General features: G+C 46.1%; 1 protein-coding gene across 1 annotated transcript in view; it reads right to left on the reverse strand.

Annotated features, from left to right (window-relative positions):
• Positions 1 to 18,212, reverse strand: part of TPD52 (tumor protein D52) — a 343,871-nt gene that overhangs the window by 171,818 nt on the left and 153,841 nt on the right. The window contains exon 6 of the mRNA XM_073631856.1: positions 14,693 to 14,707. Coding sequence (XP_073487957.1) covers positions 14,693 to 14,707 — 15 coding nt within the window. The remainder of the gene's footprint in view (positions 1 to 14,692; positions 14,708 to 18,212) is intronic.

Here is an 18,212-nt window from a genome sequence, read left to right on the forward strand (position 1 = left end):
GAAGTTGAGAATGTACAAATACTGGAAACGATACTGGATGGTATGGTGATTTCGCACCCATCCTACATGCTGATAGCGCTCATCCTTTGCCCTTGGGAGGACAAAACCAATACTCCGAGAATTATTATTCGGTATACCAGACAAAACCAGCAGATAAACAAGATCATCTCTAAGTATTGGCATCTCCTAAATATTGATCCGTCCATTAGTCCTTTTTTACCCTCAAGACCCTCTATTTCCTACCGTAGGTCCAGATCTTTGAAAGATATCCTCACCCAGAGTGAATTCACCGGTGAATGTCGTTCAGACCCTTGTAAACGACCTGGCACTTTCTGTTGCGGTGGATGCAATTTGTGCCAATATATGCACACTGGTGTCTACATTACCCAATGGTAGGGACTTTAAACCATCTCATTACGCCAACTGTAAGACAATAGGCGTTGTCTACGTGCTTTTATGTCAATGTGGCTCATTTTATGTAGGCAAGACGAAACAGCCATTCTATAAGAGAGCGTCTAGACATATCACCACCATGTAAAAGTCTTGCCCAGACCTACCGCTAGGACGACATGTTAGGGAGGTCCATGGAGGTAGACTTCTTACAATTAGTTTTCTCATTCTGGATAGAGTACATCCAAACCCCGTGGGGGGGATTGGAACAGGACCTTACTACAACGTGAATCACGTTGGATACGTAATTTGAATGCCACCACACCTCCAGGTCTTAATGACATAATAAGCTACTGGCCCTTTCTTGAAGGACTCTCCTCCCGGGGGGGGGTGGGAGGAGTAACTCTCCACCATTATCACATTGGTTCGGTGCCTCGTATGTTCAAGATCTCCCTACAGTTCTGTACTTAGTCTTTTGTGTGTATATATATATATATATATATATATATATATACATACATTTACAATTGTATTCAGATGTCTCTAATGGGATTGGATATATTACTTTTTATTATTTATTTTGTTTTGTGTTTTGGACTATGGTCCCTCTTTAGTGTCCTTTTTGCCCCTTTTCCTGTTTATGACCATCTACATATTTGCCTTGTTGTCTTCTTGCCATTTCACAGGATACATGAGTATTGTTATTATTTTTATTGCATTTCTCCTCCCCTGCTCCCCGTTGTCTTCCACCCGGCACAGGGGGGGCGCATTCTGACACTTCCTCGTCGGATGCACCCGCCCTTGCTCCACTGCTCAGTGGTGTTTCTGCGTCAGTGCTCATTCAGCGCAGGTCTCCGCACCACCTAGGGGCGGGGCCCTGCCCTCCCTGAGCAGGGGATCCTTGTTCGCGCATGCTCGGTTATTGCCTTCTACTTCAAGACCTTATCACAATGTTGCGATGCCATTGCGCATACGTGTGCGTGATTACGGTCTTTAGACGCGACCATTCACCCCTTTGGTCGCCGTGAACGCCTTCCTACAGACTATATAAAGCCACTTCCACATCAGCCTATCACAACTGTTGCAGCTCTGAATCTACAAGGGATATGAACGGCCGGTTCGGCCATCTTTATTGACAGGTAGCTAACATGTTTATTGTGGGATATGCTCCTATTTTATTTCTCCCTTTTTGTTTAATCCTTTTTATCAGCCCCGGTATGTGAGACTAATTTGTCTTCATGCCTCTACCTGCTATTTACATAGGCATACTTCTTGGATTAGCAGACCTAATTTGGCCCCCCTTTTCCTAACAGCGGTTTTGGGCACTACACCCCTTGAGTCATCCACATCCCCTCCTACCCCCACGCTTGGTAGGTGTTTATACGTGTTCCTGCTTTCCTTTACTTCATGTGACTTCATGCACATTTATGCAGATGTTCCTCTAACCACACTTTTTTATAAATTTGTATATCTAGACTGTAGAGTCTCCTCTGAGAGTGTGATTCAGTGGGATCCTCACTGGTGACATCAGTGAGTGGGGCTCGGAGAAACTTCTATTACATCTGCTCAGCTGTACAGCTGTACAATTTTTTCTCTGTAGTCATGTGAAGTGGCAAGTTGGATTTCTATCATGTAAGATGCTTTATATGTATGCTTTTTCACTGTGGTGATAATTTTTCAAATATAACCTAATATGTATTTACTAAACTATACATTAATATTTATAACACATGTTTTTTAGATATATGACTCTATATGCATGAATAAACCCTGAAGAAGGGCATTCAGCCAGAAACGTTGGGTCAAGTTAAGAGTGTACCAACATATATCTAAATTCACCGACTTTTTATGGATTTGTATACCTACATGTTGTGTATTTTTATACTTTCATGTTTTCAGTCACTTCTTAAAGTCCCATCCTCCAGGAGTTTTTTGCTTTATCTAGTATTGGAGTTAGGGGCATTAGATTGTAAGCTCCTTGAGGACAGGGGCCGTATATGTAAAGTGCTGTGTAAATTGACAGCACTATATAAGTAATAAGTAAAAATAATACAGGGCTTTGAAGGAGGAATAGTTACTATGAGAGGAAGAGGGCCACTCTGGGGCTAAAGTTTGTTTCATAGCCAGCCTAAAATACAGATTTCTTGTAACATATTAGCAGCTACAAAGAGATATCCAAAAACATGTTTATACTGAGTCACTGCAGAGATTTTTTTTAGACATTTCTAATTGACATTAAAGTGGATGTAAACCAGAATTTTTTTTTCTTTTTTTTTTTCTTTTATGTCATAATGTAGAATATAAGATTTCCTATCATTTGAGCCCAGTCTTGCCACACAGAGTTAATCCAGCTCTGAGCAATCCTCTTTTATTGTTCAGTGAGATAAATCTTGACAAACAGAGAAAAACTTTGTCAAATCCTCCCCCTTGCTGTGAGTAACAGGTGATTTACATATCTCGTACACTAGCCTAAGAGACATGCATTATTTTTGAATTCCCACCCCCACTCCTTTCTTCAGCATCTCTGCAAGGATTGGCTGTTCCACACCTCAGCATGATTTGGCATGCTGAAGTCATGTGGTTACTTTCCTGTCTTTTCACTGGATGTTAGAGATCATAGCAGAAGTTCAGTGTAAGAAATACACAGGAGAAAATGCATATTGACAAGGGGAGTGTAGAGGTGGGCGGGGAGTCTACTGACATCACAACTCCACCCACCGAGCTCCAGACAACAGACCCACCCACAGAATATGCAGTTTTTCGGCTCTGATAACAGACAGAGGAGAGACATTTGATAGGTAAAGATACATGCAGGAGGCATGTATATCCTTATAGATAACCCCTATGGCAGTAGTTTAGAAAGGATGACATTGGGTTTACATCCACTTTAAAGAATAAGTGCAACTGATCATAGGCTTTGAAATGAAATCAAGCAGACCCTAACCTCACAGGCAAGCAAACACCTAGCCTTCAGTAAATGTCCAATAAAGATTTCTAATGATCCTGGGAAACAGAGAAGTCATCATGGTCTGCGCTCTCATCAGAGTTGCTGGACAGACTGACACAGACAGGAAGTTTCACAAATCTAGTATTGCTGGCACTAATCCAGCTTGTTCTACAAATACATTTTAGCAATTCACCTTAATGGCAGCTGCCATGGCTTTAATTTAAGAGCATTTGGGCTGGCCTGGGGAGAGTTCTGGTTCCTGATGGGCTGGACAGTGATCGGTACTGCTGTGTGCAGAGTGATGAAGTTTCTCTGCCAGCTCCGCCCATCCCTACTGCTGCTCAGACCGTGCAAGCCTCGATCCAGTCAGACACACTTTAACCAACCTGGGAAGTATCCTTCTTCTCTTGTCTGGACACTGGCATAGCTGCAGAGAGGAGGGACACAGTGTGCACAGACACAACCTCAGCCCAGCGTGAGGGCTGTAGCAGAGTGTCGGGCATGGAGTGGTGTGACAGCCAGATCTTCAGCATGTAATGAGCATAGGGCCCAACACCCCCCCTCCTCCTCCTGACAAGACCCCGCCCACCCCTCCTCTCGGCTCTGTCCTCCTGTCACTCAGCCACAGACAGAGCAGCCCGAGCGGCCGTACTTCATTCGGCCGCTCGGGCTGCTCTGTCTGAGTAACAGGCTCAGCCGTGAGATCGCCCGGCACTCCCGCACCAAAATGCGGGAGACTCCCGCGACTCGCGGGAGAGTTGAGATGTCTGCAGACCTTCGCCGGACCTTCACTGTGCATGCACCTCTGACGTCAGCGGCTGCATGCAAGGTGAATATTTTTGGTGAATGCGTACTCATTCATATGGGTGGGGGACCAGGATCACCTTTTTAAAGGGTTTTTCTTTCTTTGTTTGTAAGTGCATCTCTTTTTATAATAAAGCTGTATAAAAGGTATTACACTATTTTGCCATATCTTTATTATATGGATACCATGGGGTTTTGGCTAAGACGGACGTGATTGGCGTACATTGCCCGGTGAAAGGAGACTGTTTCCCAAGCTGTGTCAGTGTGTCTATCCAAGGCTTCCATCTGGTAAGCAGGAAATTGGTGTGGTTTGCGGCACGTTGTGTTACCCCTACCATTCAACTATCCGGTGGCTGTCGTTTTATTTCATCTTAATCTATTAGCATCTGGTAAGCAGTAACTCTGCATGCCTCTTGTTTATTCTTACCACTGGGTTTATTTTCACTATTTATATTTTTATGTCACTTGCACAGAGACCATGTGTGTGCCTATGGACACTGGGTGTTTTATATGATCCTTTATGATTCATCACTGTGCAAGGGCTCTCCTTTTCCTTTTTTCTTTTTTGTTGACAATATTACACTATGTTTTTCATTTAATTTTTTTTGGGATAATTTCGTATGAATCCACGTTTATTCTTCACGAGCGGAAGTATTGCTTGTATGCACCGGGATTGGTTCCTTAAAGGCCCAGGCTGGGTTTAAGCCACTCCTGTGATTTGGCTTGCCATCTGGTAAGCATTCTATATACTATTTTGATGTTCCATTTGAATCCGTCCGTGCATCCATCAACTTTGATTGATTTTTGAAGATTTTTATTCACTTAAATCTTTGGACTTTATAGGGACTTCAAGGACTGTTCAAACATTCTTTTTCATATCACAGTGTTATTCATATGTATAAGGTTGAGCGCGGTTTTTTAATTTTCTTTATTTTCATTTGGTGTACCCCACTTATAACCGCAGCATATCCACTCCATTTCAGCGCAGTTTTTTTCTTTTATTTTCACCATTTTAAAGGGGGCTTCCAGATTCCGATAAGCCTGCAGATCCCCACAAACACCAGCCAGGGTTGTGGGGAAGAGGCCCTTGTCCCTATCAACATGAAGACAAGGTGCTTTGGGGTGGGGCCCGCTGCCCCAAAGGACCCTCATTTTGAGGGCGTGTGGCCTGGTATGGTTTGGGGGGGTGCTCCCTCATCCCCTCTCTTTCCTGACCCTCAGATAAGGGTCTGGTATGGATTTTGGGGGGACCCCCACGGCATTTAAAAACAAATTTGGCATGGGGGGGGACCCCACGCTATTTTCCCCCCATTTTTTTTATTGCTGGCAAATTTTTTTTTTTACATTCAGCTGTCAGTGGGGAACCTTGCTGACAGCTGAAGACTCATTGGTTGTTAAGGACGCAGTGGCCAGCTTTCTGGCCCGCTCCTTAACCACTTCAGCCCCGGAAGGAATTACCCCCTTCCTGACCAGAGCACTTTTTACAATTTGGCACTGAGTCGCTTTAACTGCTAATTGCGCGGTCATGCAATGCTGTACCCAAACGAAATTTGCGTCCTTTTCTTCCCACAAATAGAGCTTTCTTTTTATGGTATTTGATCACCTCTGCGATTTTTATTTTTTGCGCTATAAACGGAAAAAGACCAAAAATTTTGAAAAAAAATGATATTTTCTACTTTTTGTTATAAAAAAAATCCAATAAACTCAATTTTAGTCATACATTTAGGCCAAAATGTATTCAGCCACATGTCTTTGGTAAAAAAAAGTCAATAAGCGTATATTTATTGGTTTGCGCAAAAGTTATAGCGTCTACAAGCTAGGGTACATTTTCTGGAATTTACACAGCTTTTAGTTTATGACTGCCTATGTCATTTCTTGAGGTGCTAAAATGGCAGGGCAGTACAAAACCCCCCCAAATGACCCCATTTTGGAAAGTAGACACCCCAAGGAAATTGCTGAGAGGCATGTTGAGCCCATTGAATATTAATTTTTTTTGTCCCAAGTGATTGAATAATGACAAAAAAAAAAAAAAATTACAAAAAGTTGTCACTAAATGATATATTGCTCACACAGGCCATGGGCATATGTGGCATTGCACCCCAAAATACATTCAGCTGCTTCTCCTGAGTACGGGAATACCACATGTGTGGGACTTTTTGGGAGCCTAGCCGCATACGGGGCCCCGAAAACCAATCACCGCCTTCAGGATTTCTAAGGGCGTAAATTTTTGATTTCACTCCTCACTACCTATCACAGTTTTGAAGGCCATAAAATGCCCAGATGGCACAAAACCCCCCCAAATGACCCCATTTTGGAAAGTAGACACCCCAAGCTATTTGCTGAGAGGCATGTCGAGTCCATGGAATATTTTATATTTTGACACAAGTTGCGGGAAAGTGACAATTTTTTTTTTTTTTTGCACAAAGTTGTCACTAAATGATATATTGCTCACACAGGCCATGGGCATATGTGGAATTGCACCCCAAAATACATTTAGCTGCTTCTCCTGAGTATGGGGATACCACATGTGTGGGACTTTTTGGGAGCCTAGCCGCGTACGGGGCCCCGAAAACCAATCACCGCCTTCAGGAATTCTAAGGGTGTAAATTTTTGATTTCACTCTTCACTGCCTATCACAGTTTCGGAGGCCATGGAATGCCCAGGTGGCACAAACCCCCCCAAATGACCCCATTTTGGAAAGTAGACACCCTAAGCTATTTGCTGAGAGGTATGGTGAGTATTTTGCAGCTCTCATTTGTTTTTGAAAATGAAGAAAGACAAGAAAAAACTTTTTTTTTTTCTTTTTTCAATTTTCAAAACTTTGTGACAAAAAGTGAGGTCTGCAAAATACTCACTATACCTCTCAGCAAATAGCTTGGGGTGTCCACTTTCCAAAATAGGGTCATTTGGGGGGGTTTTGTGCCACCTGGGCATTCCATGGCCTCCGAAACTGTGATAGGCAGTGAAGAGTGAAATCAAAAATTTACGCCCTTAGAAAGCCTGAAGGCGGTGCTTGGTTTTCGGTGTCCCGTACGCGGCTAGGCTCCCAAAAAGTCTCACGCATGTGGTATCCCCGTACTCAGGAGAAGCAACAGAATGTATTTTGGGATGTAATTTCACATATTCCCATGGCATGTTTGAGCAATATATCATTTAGTGACAACTTTGTGCAAAAAAAAAAAAAAAAATTGTCTCTTTCCCGCAACTTTTGTCACAATAAAAAAATTTTTCCATGGACTCGACATGCCTCTCAGCAAATAGCTTGGGGTGTCTACTTTCCAAAATGGGGTCATTTGGGGGGGGGTTGAACTGTCCTGGCATTTTATGCACAACATTTAGAAGCTTATGTCACACATCACCCACTCTTCTAACCATTTGAAGACAAAGCCCTTTCTGACACTTTTTGTTTACATGAAAAAATTATATTTTTTTGCAAGAAAATTACTTTGAACCCCCAAACATTATATATTTTTTTAAAGCTAATGCCCTACAGATTAAAATGGTGGATGTTTCTTTTTTTTTTTCACACAATATTTGCGCATTTTTGGGGGAAAAAACACACTTTTTAAAATTTTAATGCACTAAAACACACTATATTGCCCAAATGTTCTTAGGCCGAGTACATGAATACCAAACATGACATGCTTTACAACTGCGCACAAACGTGCAGTGGCAACAAAATAAATACATTTTTAAAAGCCTTTAAAAGCCTTTACAGGTTACCACTTTAGATTTACAGAGGAGGTCTACTGCTAACATTACTGCCCTCGATCTGACCTTCGTGGTGATACCTCACATGCATGGTGCAATTGCTGTTTACATTTGACGCCAGACCGAAGCTTGCGTTCGCCTTAGCGCGACAGCAGGGGGGGACAGGGGTGCTTTTTTTTTTTCTTTATTATTTTTTTGCTTTATTATCTTATTTTTAAACTGTTCCTTTCATTTTTTTTTTTTTTAATCATTTTTATTGTTATGTCAGGGAATGTAAATATCCCCTATGATAGCAATAGGTAGTGACAGGTACTCTTTTTTGAAAAAATTGGGGTCTATTAGACCCTAGATCTCTCCTCTGCCCTCAAAGCATCTGACCACACCAAGATCGGTGTGATAAAATGCTTTCCCAATTTCCCAATGGCGCTGTTTACATCCGTCAAAATCTAAGTCATGAAATGCTCGTAGCTTCCGGTTTCTTAGGCCATAGAGATGTTTGGAGCCACTCTGGTCTCTGATCAGCTCTATGGTCAGCTGGCTGAATCACCGGCTGCATTCTCAGGTTCCCTGTTGAGGCAGGAGAGCCAGAGAAAAACACGGAAGACGGTGGGGGGGGGCATTCCCTCCCACTGCTTGTAAAAGCAGTCTAGAGGCTAATTAGCTGCTAGGATTGCTTTTACATGAAAGCCGACCGCTGGCTGAAAAGAATGATACCAAGATGATACATAAACCTGCAGGCATCATTCTTGTATAACCACTCAAAGTCGTGAATGGCGTACCTGAAGACAAAAAAAATGGTTAACAATAAAACACAGTAAACGGTAAAGTATAAAAAATTGCATACCTGAAAAGAAAACATGATAAAACATAATAACAATAAAACATTGCAGAATAGAATACAGTAAAAAAGAGCAGAAGAATAGAGAGAGAATAGAGAGAGCGAGAACAATAAAACGACAACTATTTTTTTTTTATTTTATATATATATATATATATTTTTTTTTACACTTTTTTTGTAAATAACTTTTATAACTGTAACCGGTTCCAGGTTCAGGTCTCTCAAATTGTGATGGCATCTTGGGAGACCCTGTGAAAGTGTGCCTAGTCTGTGCAATGCTGTACCCTACGCTAATACTCAACTAGTGAATGGTAGCGTTCAAAACATTCACCATTCAAAGACCAGGATTGTCAGGACAGGAGGGACAATAATAGCGGGTGTCATGCCTATATCCGCGCTTGCTGCAGACACGACATCTTTTTTTGGGGGGGTTCATTGGGTAGGGGTACTTGGGAGGACATAAAGAAAATGCCTCTCATGCAGCCGACTGCATTTGGTTGGGGATGTGAATGGGGGAAGTACGGGTGCTGCACAAGTGGTGGGTTCCCAATTAGGATTGGCGAATGCAGCAGGAAGGGCATTATGGGCACGACGGGCCTGTGTTTGTCTTCTTCTTGGTGGCAGCGGGACACTACTTGTGCTTGCCACCTCACCAGCTTGAACTGCACTTATGGGACTCGCCACGTCACCAAGTGTTACTGCAGTGCTGGTTTGACTACGACCGGGGTGTACTAGGCCGCTGGTGCTTGCCAGTTCACCAAAACGCTACCAAAAAAACTGTTAGCGATCGCAGGGATCAGGCCTGACTCTGCGAACGCTGCAGTTATGCGTTTAGTGTTTTGTAAGTGACAGTGATCGATCGATGCTGCACTTGGGTGGGCTGGGCTGGGCCAGGTGGAGGGGCAAAACGTAGGTGCTAGCAGGTATCTGGGCTGATCCCGCTAACACTGCGTTTTTGGGAACCCTAAACTGCTGGGGACGCTAGTATAGATCTGATCGGACCAGATATTGATCCGTTCAGATACTATACCACTAAGGGAGGTGTACAGTGCGTGCGTGGGTGTTAGCGGTACTGGCACTAACCTGACGCTGCCTGGGGCTGGTGCTTGCCAGTTCACCAAAATGCTACCAAAAAAATTGTTAGCGATCGCAGGGATCAGGCCTGACTCTGCGAACGCTGCAGTTATGAGTTTAGTGTTTTGAAAGTGACAGTGATCGATCGATACTGCACTTGGGTGGGCTGGGCCGAGCCGGGGCGGAGGGGCAAAACGCAGGTGCTAGCCGGTATCTGGGCTGATCCCGCTAACACTGCATTTCTGGGAACCCTAAACTGCTGGGGACGCTAGTATAGATCTGATCGGATCAGATATTGATCCGTTCAGATACTATACCACTAAGGGAGGTGTACGGTGCGTGCATGGGTGTTAGCGGTACTGGCGCTAACCTGACACTGCCTGGGGCGACGCATATCACCGCCGAGCGATCAGGGGGCTAAACCTTTATTCGGTAATAAACGGCAGGTGCCCTGACACTATAAAAAATAAACAAACTAACCAGCGTCACCCGTAACGGTTATACGGTTATCAGTGGTGAAAGGGTTAACTAGGGGGCAATCAAGGGGTTAAAACATTTATTAGATAGTATATGGGGGTCCCTGACGCTATAAAACGCTGACGGCGAACCTAAATATTTACCTCCCTAACTAGCGTCACCAGTGACACTAATACAGCGATCAGAAAAATGATCGCTTAGTGACACTGGCGACGGGGGGTGATCAAGGGGTTAAAACTTTATTAGGGGAGGTTAGGGGGGTACCCTAGACCTAAAGGGGGCTAACACTAACTGCCCTACCACACTAATTGTCACAAACTGACACCAATGCAGTAATCAGAAAAAAAAAAAAACTGCTTGGTGTCAGTGTGACGGGGGGGAGGGGGGGTAAAGGGGGGTTTATCGTGTGCCTGGCATGTTCTACTGATTGTGTAGTGTTGTGCACTCACATTGATGTCTTCTCTCCTCGGCGTCGGAACGGAAAATACCGAGCCGAGGAGAGATAACATCATTTCCTCTGCCTCTGTGTACTATACAGAGGCAGAGGAATGATTCTATTGGCCGGGAGCGATCGCGAGGGGGGGGCCACGAATGGATGGCCTCCCCCTCACCTCCGATCGCCGCTGGACAAACGCTGACCACCTCGGGCACCGCGGGGGCCCCCGCCCGCGGGAGGCAGATCACGTACAGGTACGTGATTCTGCCTGCCCATGCCATTCTGCTGACGTATATCAGCGTGAGGCGGTCGGCAAGTGGTTAACAACCAGCTATTTTAGGCTTTTGTGGTACGGTTTTACCATGACAAAAACACTTCTTAACCACGCTGCAAATGTGCATAAGGCGTTTGGGGGAGCATTTTTAATGCTTATTAAATGCTTATCAACTCACTTAGTAACACACATTAACGATATAGGCGCAAGCCCTTAGGGTCCTTTCACACTTCTGGGCTTAAACACACCCTGGCTTCCAGCGTGACAAAAGCGCATGGAAAGTAATCCCTTTTAAACCCCAAGTAACTCTTCACATCAGTGTGCAGCATCTTTGATGTGCTTTTGAAAAGCCCACAAATAGGGCACCTTCCACTGTATTTCAATGGGAACCCACCAAAAATACACCTTTTTGAGTCACATGTCCATGTTTCGGGTGCATGCTGGGAGTCATAAATCCAGAAAACACATGAAAAAGCATGTTGCAAACACACTAAAAATGCGAAATGCATTTTGCAAACACACACACTGCGGTTTTAAGTGCATCGGTGTGGCCCTTAATGATTTTTTTTTTTTTATTGAATCTTTTTCATTTTGAATTATAGAATAAAACATTGAATATTTCAGCCGTGCCAAAAACCAGGGTTGCATAAGAGGGAGATATGTGAAGTTACAGGCAGTGCTGGGACAAGGTCACCTGGTGCCCAGGGCGAAGATGGCAAACTGCGCCCCCCCCCGGTTGTAAAGAAGGAGCGACTTATAGTGGGACCCAGTGACACTAAGGCTCAGTTCACACCTAGGCATTCCGGATTGCTGTGATTCTGCCTGCAATTTCCAAATTGACGCACAGACACGCTTGCGATCCCATTACTTTAAATGGCACCCCAATCGCGGTGCGATTTTGTGGCAATTGTCCCTCAACAAATTGCAACAAAATTGCAGGACGCTTGTTGCCCAAAAGAAGCTCTGGAATACCTAGGTCATGAATGTAGCTTTATACACTGATCAGTGCTAATAATATGCACCGACACTGTACTAATGACAACGGCTGAAAAGGGGTTAATATCTAGGGGCATCCAAGGGGTTAATTGTGTGCCCAACAATGTGTAATGTGTGTACTGATTTTTACCATTGACTGGCTTGTTTATTTTCCCTGCTTTGCAAGCGAACATTTCCTTTGTATAGAGCCCTGTGTTGATTGTCAACACAGGGCTCTGGGCTGTGACACAGCCAGTCAATAGGTCCCGGCCATGAATCACTGGTTGGGATCTGCTGACATACTCCCACTGTGTCAAATCACAGTGGAGTAGGCGGGCAGGGGCATGCACCCGAAACCCTAAGCCTAGATTCACACTGTAGCAATGTGAGAACCAGTGTGATTCCAGTGCCGGTTCCCACATCGCATCTCTCCCGCAGGCAGTTCACACTGCCCTCTGAGAACCACTGCGGGTGTCAATAGAATGTTAATAACACCCCCAGATCGGTTTGCAGATTGCAGTGCGAACTGTGGATTCGGACAGGAATCGGATCGAATGGGTGAGAACACACGAACATGCGATCTGATTCTAGTGCGGGAAAAAAAAAATCCCTGCATCTTTTTTGTGCAAATCCAATGCGAGTTCAGCCATACAACTGTATGGCTGAACTCGCATTGCACAGACATCGCATGTGATCGGCAGTGTGAGTGCGAATCATATGTGATGTCTGTGTTCGCTACAGTGTGACCCTAGGCTGAAACAGGCAGTGATGGGTATGTCGCGGTGCTTGTAGCTGCCACCCCATCGCAGTATATGTACTGTGACGGGTTGGCAAGTGGTTAATTACCAATGGTATTTGTAATATGCAGCATGAAGGAGTTAATGTGCATTATCAATGCTGCATTAGGCTCGATTCACACCTATGCATGTTGCTTTTGAGCGTCTTTGGAGGTTTTTTTTTCATGCTTGCCACATTTTTGAGCAGCGTTTTTGCGGCGTTTTTGCCGCGATTTGCGTTTTTTTTTTTTTTTTTTTCAGTCTAAAAAAAAACCGGCAAAAACGCTGCAAAAACGGTGCAAAAACGGTGCACTTGCGTTTTTGATGCTTGTCCATTGAATTGTATTACATGCAAAACGCTGCATTTTGCATGAAAAAAAGTCCCTGACCCTTTCCAAAAATGCAGAGATACAAAAAGGCATCGATGTGAACATGTTCCTTAGGAACCCATGTTAAAAAATTCCCATGCATTTCTGCAAAATGCAAAATGCATCAAAAAACGCGCTAGTGTGAATGGAGCCTTAGTTACAAGTGGCAGTTAATTAACCCCTTTGTGTTGCATTAGTGGCATCAGTGTTAATTAACTGCTGCAGCATGCAGGGGTTAATTAACACTGACACTGGTGCCACTAATGCAGCCCAAAGGGGTTAAATAACTGCCACTTGTCACTAATGCAGCATTGATAATACACATTAACTACCCTTCATGCATATTAAAAAAATACCATTGGTAATATATTAACCGCCCCCCAAAAAAGGAGTTAACAAATTCATCTGCAGATGGCTTACTTACTATTGCTTGGTTCCTCCTCCTCGCTCTTGTCACACTCGCTCCTGTCGAGAAACGTCCCCTATCTGATAGTGTCCGCCCTGTACCGCGCAGGCGCACACAGAAGACGCCGAAACACTCCGAAGATGAACAGCTGTTCAGGGCGGATCTTTCTCATCAGAACAGCGCTGCGCCTGCGCAGTACAGGGCGGACAGCCCAACACCAGGGCCAGATTAAGAGCAACATGGGCCTGGTGCTAAGGATTTTGGTGGGCCTTTTTATGAAAATAAATAAAATGAAAACGCAAAAATGTTTTGTTGAATTAAATTAAAGAGAGAGAGGGGTGTGAGAGAGTGTTTGAGAGAGAGAGAGAGGAGGGGGGGGGGGCGGGGTGATAGCGAGATAGGGGGCTGAAAAAGAGGGGATGAAAGGGAGGGGAAAAGAGAGAGAAAGGCATTGAATGAGAGAGATGGGGACGAGAGAGAGGGGGTGAGAAAAAGGGGAATAGAGAGAGGGTGAAAGAGAGAGAGGGTGGTATGAAAAAGGGGGTTGAAGGGGGCGAGAGAGAGAGAATGGGGGATGAAGGGGGTGAGAGAGAGAACAGGGTGAAAGAGAGGGGATGAGAGAGAGAGGGGTGAAAGAGAGAGAGAGAGAGGGGGTGAGAGTGAGGGGGTGAGTCTGTGGGGGGCACAGCATAGTATATTACACGGGGGGGGGGATAGCACAGTACATTACATGGTTGGCACTACACATTACATGGTGGATACATGGATACAGCACATTTAATGGTGGGCGAAGCATAGCACATTACATGGCGGGCGAAGCACATTACACTGTTGGCACTGCCCAATACAGCACATTACAAGGTAGGCACAGTACATTATATGGTGGGCACAGCACATGACATGGTTGGTACTGCACAACACAGCACATTGCATGGTGGGCACAACACAGCACATGCACACGGTGGGCACAGGACCTTATATGGTGGGCACAGCACATGACATGGCGGGCACAGCTGAGCACATTACATGGTGGGCACTGCACATTACAAGTGGGCACTGCACAGCACATTATATGGTGGGCACAGCATATTATATGGTGGGTACTGCACATGGCATGGTGGGCACTGCATGACACCACATGATATGGTGGGCACTGCATGACACAGCACAGCACATTACATTGCGAGCACAGCACATTAATTGGTGGACACCGCACATGACATGGTGAGCCCTGCATAGCGCATTCCATTGTGGGTACTGCACGGCACATGCCATGGTGGACAATGTACAGCAGATTACATGCTGGGTACAGCACATTACATGGTAAGCACTGCATGGCGCAGCACATGACATGGTGGGCACAGCACGACAGGGTGGGCACTGCACAGTAATTTACATGGTGGGCACTGCACAGCACATTACATGGTGGGTACAGCGCATTACATGGTGGGCACTGCATGGCACATTACATGTTAGGAACTGCACATGACATGGTGGGCACTGCTGAACAGCCCAGCACATTGCACAGTGGGCACAACACACTACATGCTGGGCACAACACATGGCAGGGTGGGTACAGCACATGACATGGTGGGAACTGCACATGACATGGTGGGCACTGCATGGCACATCACATTACATGGTGGGCACTGTACATTACTTGGTGGGATCACTGCATGGCACAGCACATTACATGGTGGGCACTGTATATTACTTGGTGGGATCACTGCATGGCACAGCACATTACATGGTGGGCACTGCACATTACATGGTGGGCACTGCAATGTACAGCACATGACATGGTGGGCACTGCAATGTACAGCACATGACATGGTGGGCACTGTACATTACATAGTGAGCACTGCAATGCACAGCAAATTACATACTGGGCACAGCACATTACATGGGGGGCACTGCAATGCACAACACATGACATAGTTGGCACAGCACATTACATGGGGGGGCACTGCAATGCACACCACATGACATAGTGGGCACAGCACATTACATGGGGGGCACTGCAATGCACAGCACATGACATAGTGGGCACAGCACATTACATGGGGGGCACTGCAATGCACATGACATGACATAGTGGGCACAGCACATTACATGGGGGCACTGCAATGCACATGACGTGACATGGTGGGCACAGCACATTACATGGGGGGGCACTGCAATGCACATGACATGACATGGTGGGCACAACACACTACATGGGGGCACTGCAATGCACATGACATGACATGGTGGGCACAGCACATTACATGGGGGCACTGCAATGCACATGACATGGTGGGCACAGCACATTACATGGGGGCACTGCAATGCACATGACATGGTGGGCACAGCACATTACATGGGGGCACTGCAATGCACATGACATGGTGGGCACTGGGCACAAGAGAGCACATTACATGGGGGGAAGCAGCAGTCTTTCCCCTAGCACAAAAAAACACCTCCCTAACAAATGTACTAACCTTATCTCAACAGCATGGGAGATGTCCTTCCTCCCGGGCTCCTGCTGGTTAGGACATCAGCGCCCCTTCCCCAGACAGCTCCCAGACACTGAGGATCTGTGTGAGTGTAACAGATCCTGTGATAGGAGTCAGGCATCGACAGAGACAGGACTCGGCTGCAGTGACTAACACTTGTCTCCTCCATGTGTGCACAGAGGGCTCCTCTTCCTTCAGGAAGGCACACAGATATTCATAAGCCACTGCCATGGGCCTATATTGAGGGAGGGGCCTGGAGCTGCAGCTCCACCAGCCCCTATGTTAATCTGGCCCTGCCCAACACTATCCCATGGGGGGGGGGACTTTCTTGTCAGAACAACGGCAGTCGGGCGGAGATTGCTCCGCCTGACAGGGAAGTGAAGGGCTCGTCCTCGCTGTGCACTAGTGCATGGCACAGACATCATAGCAGCTCTGACTGGCTGTGCAGTATTCTGTGTGTACAGTCCAGCCACTTCACCTGCGCCCCCCTTCCTCTAGCAATTTGTCCCGCCCAGGGGCATCCGCCCCTTCCGCCCCTGCCTTGTACCGGCCCTGCTTGGACTTAAAAGGTTGTTCTGCCCCCCTAACCAAAAAAATTAAACGTCAGCAGCTACAAGTACTGTAGCTGCTGACCTTTAATATTAGGACACTTACCTGTCCAGGGTTCCCGCGATGTCGGCACCCCAGCCAATTTTCTGATCGTCTCTCTGGTGCTGCTGCCGCCATTCATGGTAAGGGAAACCGGCAGTGAAGCCTTTCGGCTTCACGGCCAGTTCCCTACTGTGCATGCACGAAGCGTGCTGCGGTTTCTAAATTGCCCAGCAGCAGAGGAAGGAGGAGGGGGGCCGAACTTACGAGGGGCGGCACAGTCTCCCAGGAGTGGGGGAGGGTACCTGTCAAAAACAGGTACCCATTCTCCCACTCCCCCCTGAAAGGTGCCAAATGTGGCACCAGATGGGGGTGGGGTGGGAGGCAGCAGATAAGCGGAGGTTCTACTTTTGGTTGGAACTCCGCTTTAACTCATAGTGTGCCTTTACTTTTTTATAAAGGAGCTGAATTCCTGGAATTTAGTGTGGCACCCTGGTGTTTAGGCAGGGTTGCTAACAAATTTAGTTTGCTGTGTGGTAATTTTTCTGGTTAATTGTTGGAAGATCAATTGATTCCTCTCTAATTCTGGAATTGCTGCACCTTTTCTCTTCTGTCACTAGGTGGCACTGTGGCTGGTGACATTAGAATGACAGGGGCTTAGCAAGGTCAGATTATGAAAGGATGGGGTGTTTCAGCTAATTGGCAGGGATTTCTTTAGTCCCTTGGCCTGCTGGGAGAGCCTATTTGGGTGGAGTCAGGTGATCAAGGTTCTGTGCCACCTGGACGGCTGTCTGAGTGGACGTGTGTTATGTCGCCCTGGGATGGGGGCTGGAAGCCTGAGGCCTATCCCGGGAATACCTGGCTGCTAGGCTGCCTGAGGCCTATTCAGGAACGGGAGAAGCAGAGTACGGTTTGGACTGCAGGGTTATAGTCCAACCGAGTTGAGAAAGTTCAGCCGGACAGGGAACCAGTTGTGGTCGGAGGTAGAAGGGAAGCTGTCGCCACTGAAGAGCCATCCATCTTACTACCAGAGACTACAGTGAGTAAGCTTAAACGCAAGTACCAGAGCAGTCTTCTCACCAACCGGGGACGGTGAAGAAGTGGGAAAGCATCAGCGAGTGCCAAGCCAGGGACCCAGCAGGATAGCGGGGGTGACGCTTGAGGAGCATACAGCGGGATAGCTATGGAAGAGCTAGGAAGATCCAGTGAGGACTGGGATCTGGAAGTCTAGTGAGAGACTGGGAGCTCAGTGAGTGAAGATTTACAGTGGGATACTGTGAGATAAGTAAAGGACAAGAGTTAAGTACAACTACCTTTATTGACCATTGCAAGATTAGTTGCCATAGGAGACAGCGGTCTTACCTATACAAAAGTGTTATCCGGCTGGAGGTCTTCCACTATATAGCTGTCTACCTATAGAAGTCTCAGAGTCTGCCAATTAACATTGCATCTACTCAACGCTTTCCTGGCCCTAACCCTCTCTCCCACAGTTCTGTTAAGAGACAATAAATCTCTTGTTCGCATTCAAGAAGTGACTGGTAACCCATCATTTCTTCTTTCATCACACCCACCATGCCTGGTAACCCACTCTACAAAGAGGGATCTTAGCACTCCGTGACTCTGGAGGTCACCATTAGGCCTCTAGGGGTTGGG

Source organism: Aquarana catesbeiana, linkage group LG05, assembly GCF_042186555.1.
Source record: "Aquarana catesbeiana isolate 2022-GZ linkage group LG05, ASM4218655v1, whole genome shotgun sequence".
Taxonomy (NCBI): domain Eukaryota; kingdom Metazoa; phylum Chordata; class Amphibia; order Anura; family Ranidae; genus Aquarana; species Aquarana catesbeiana.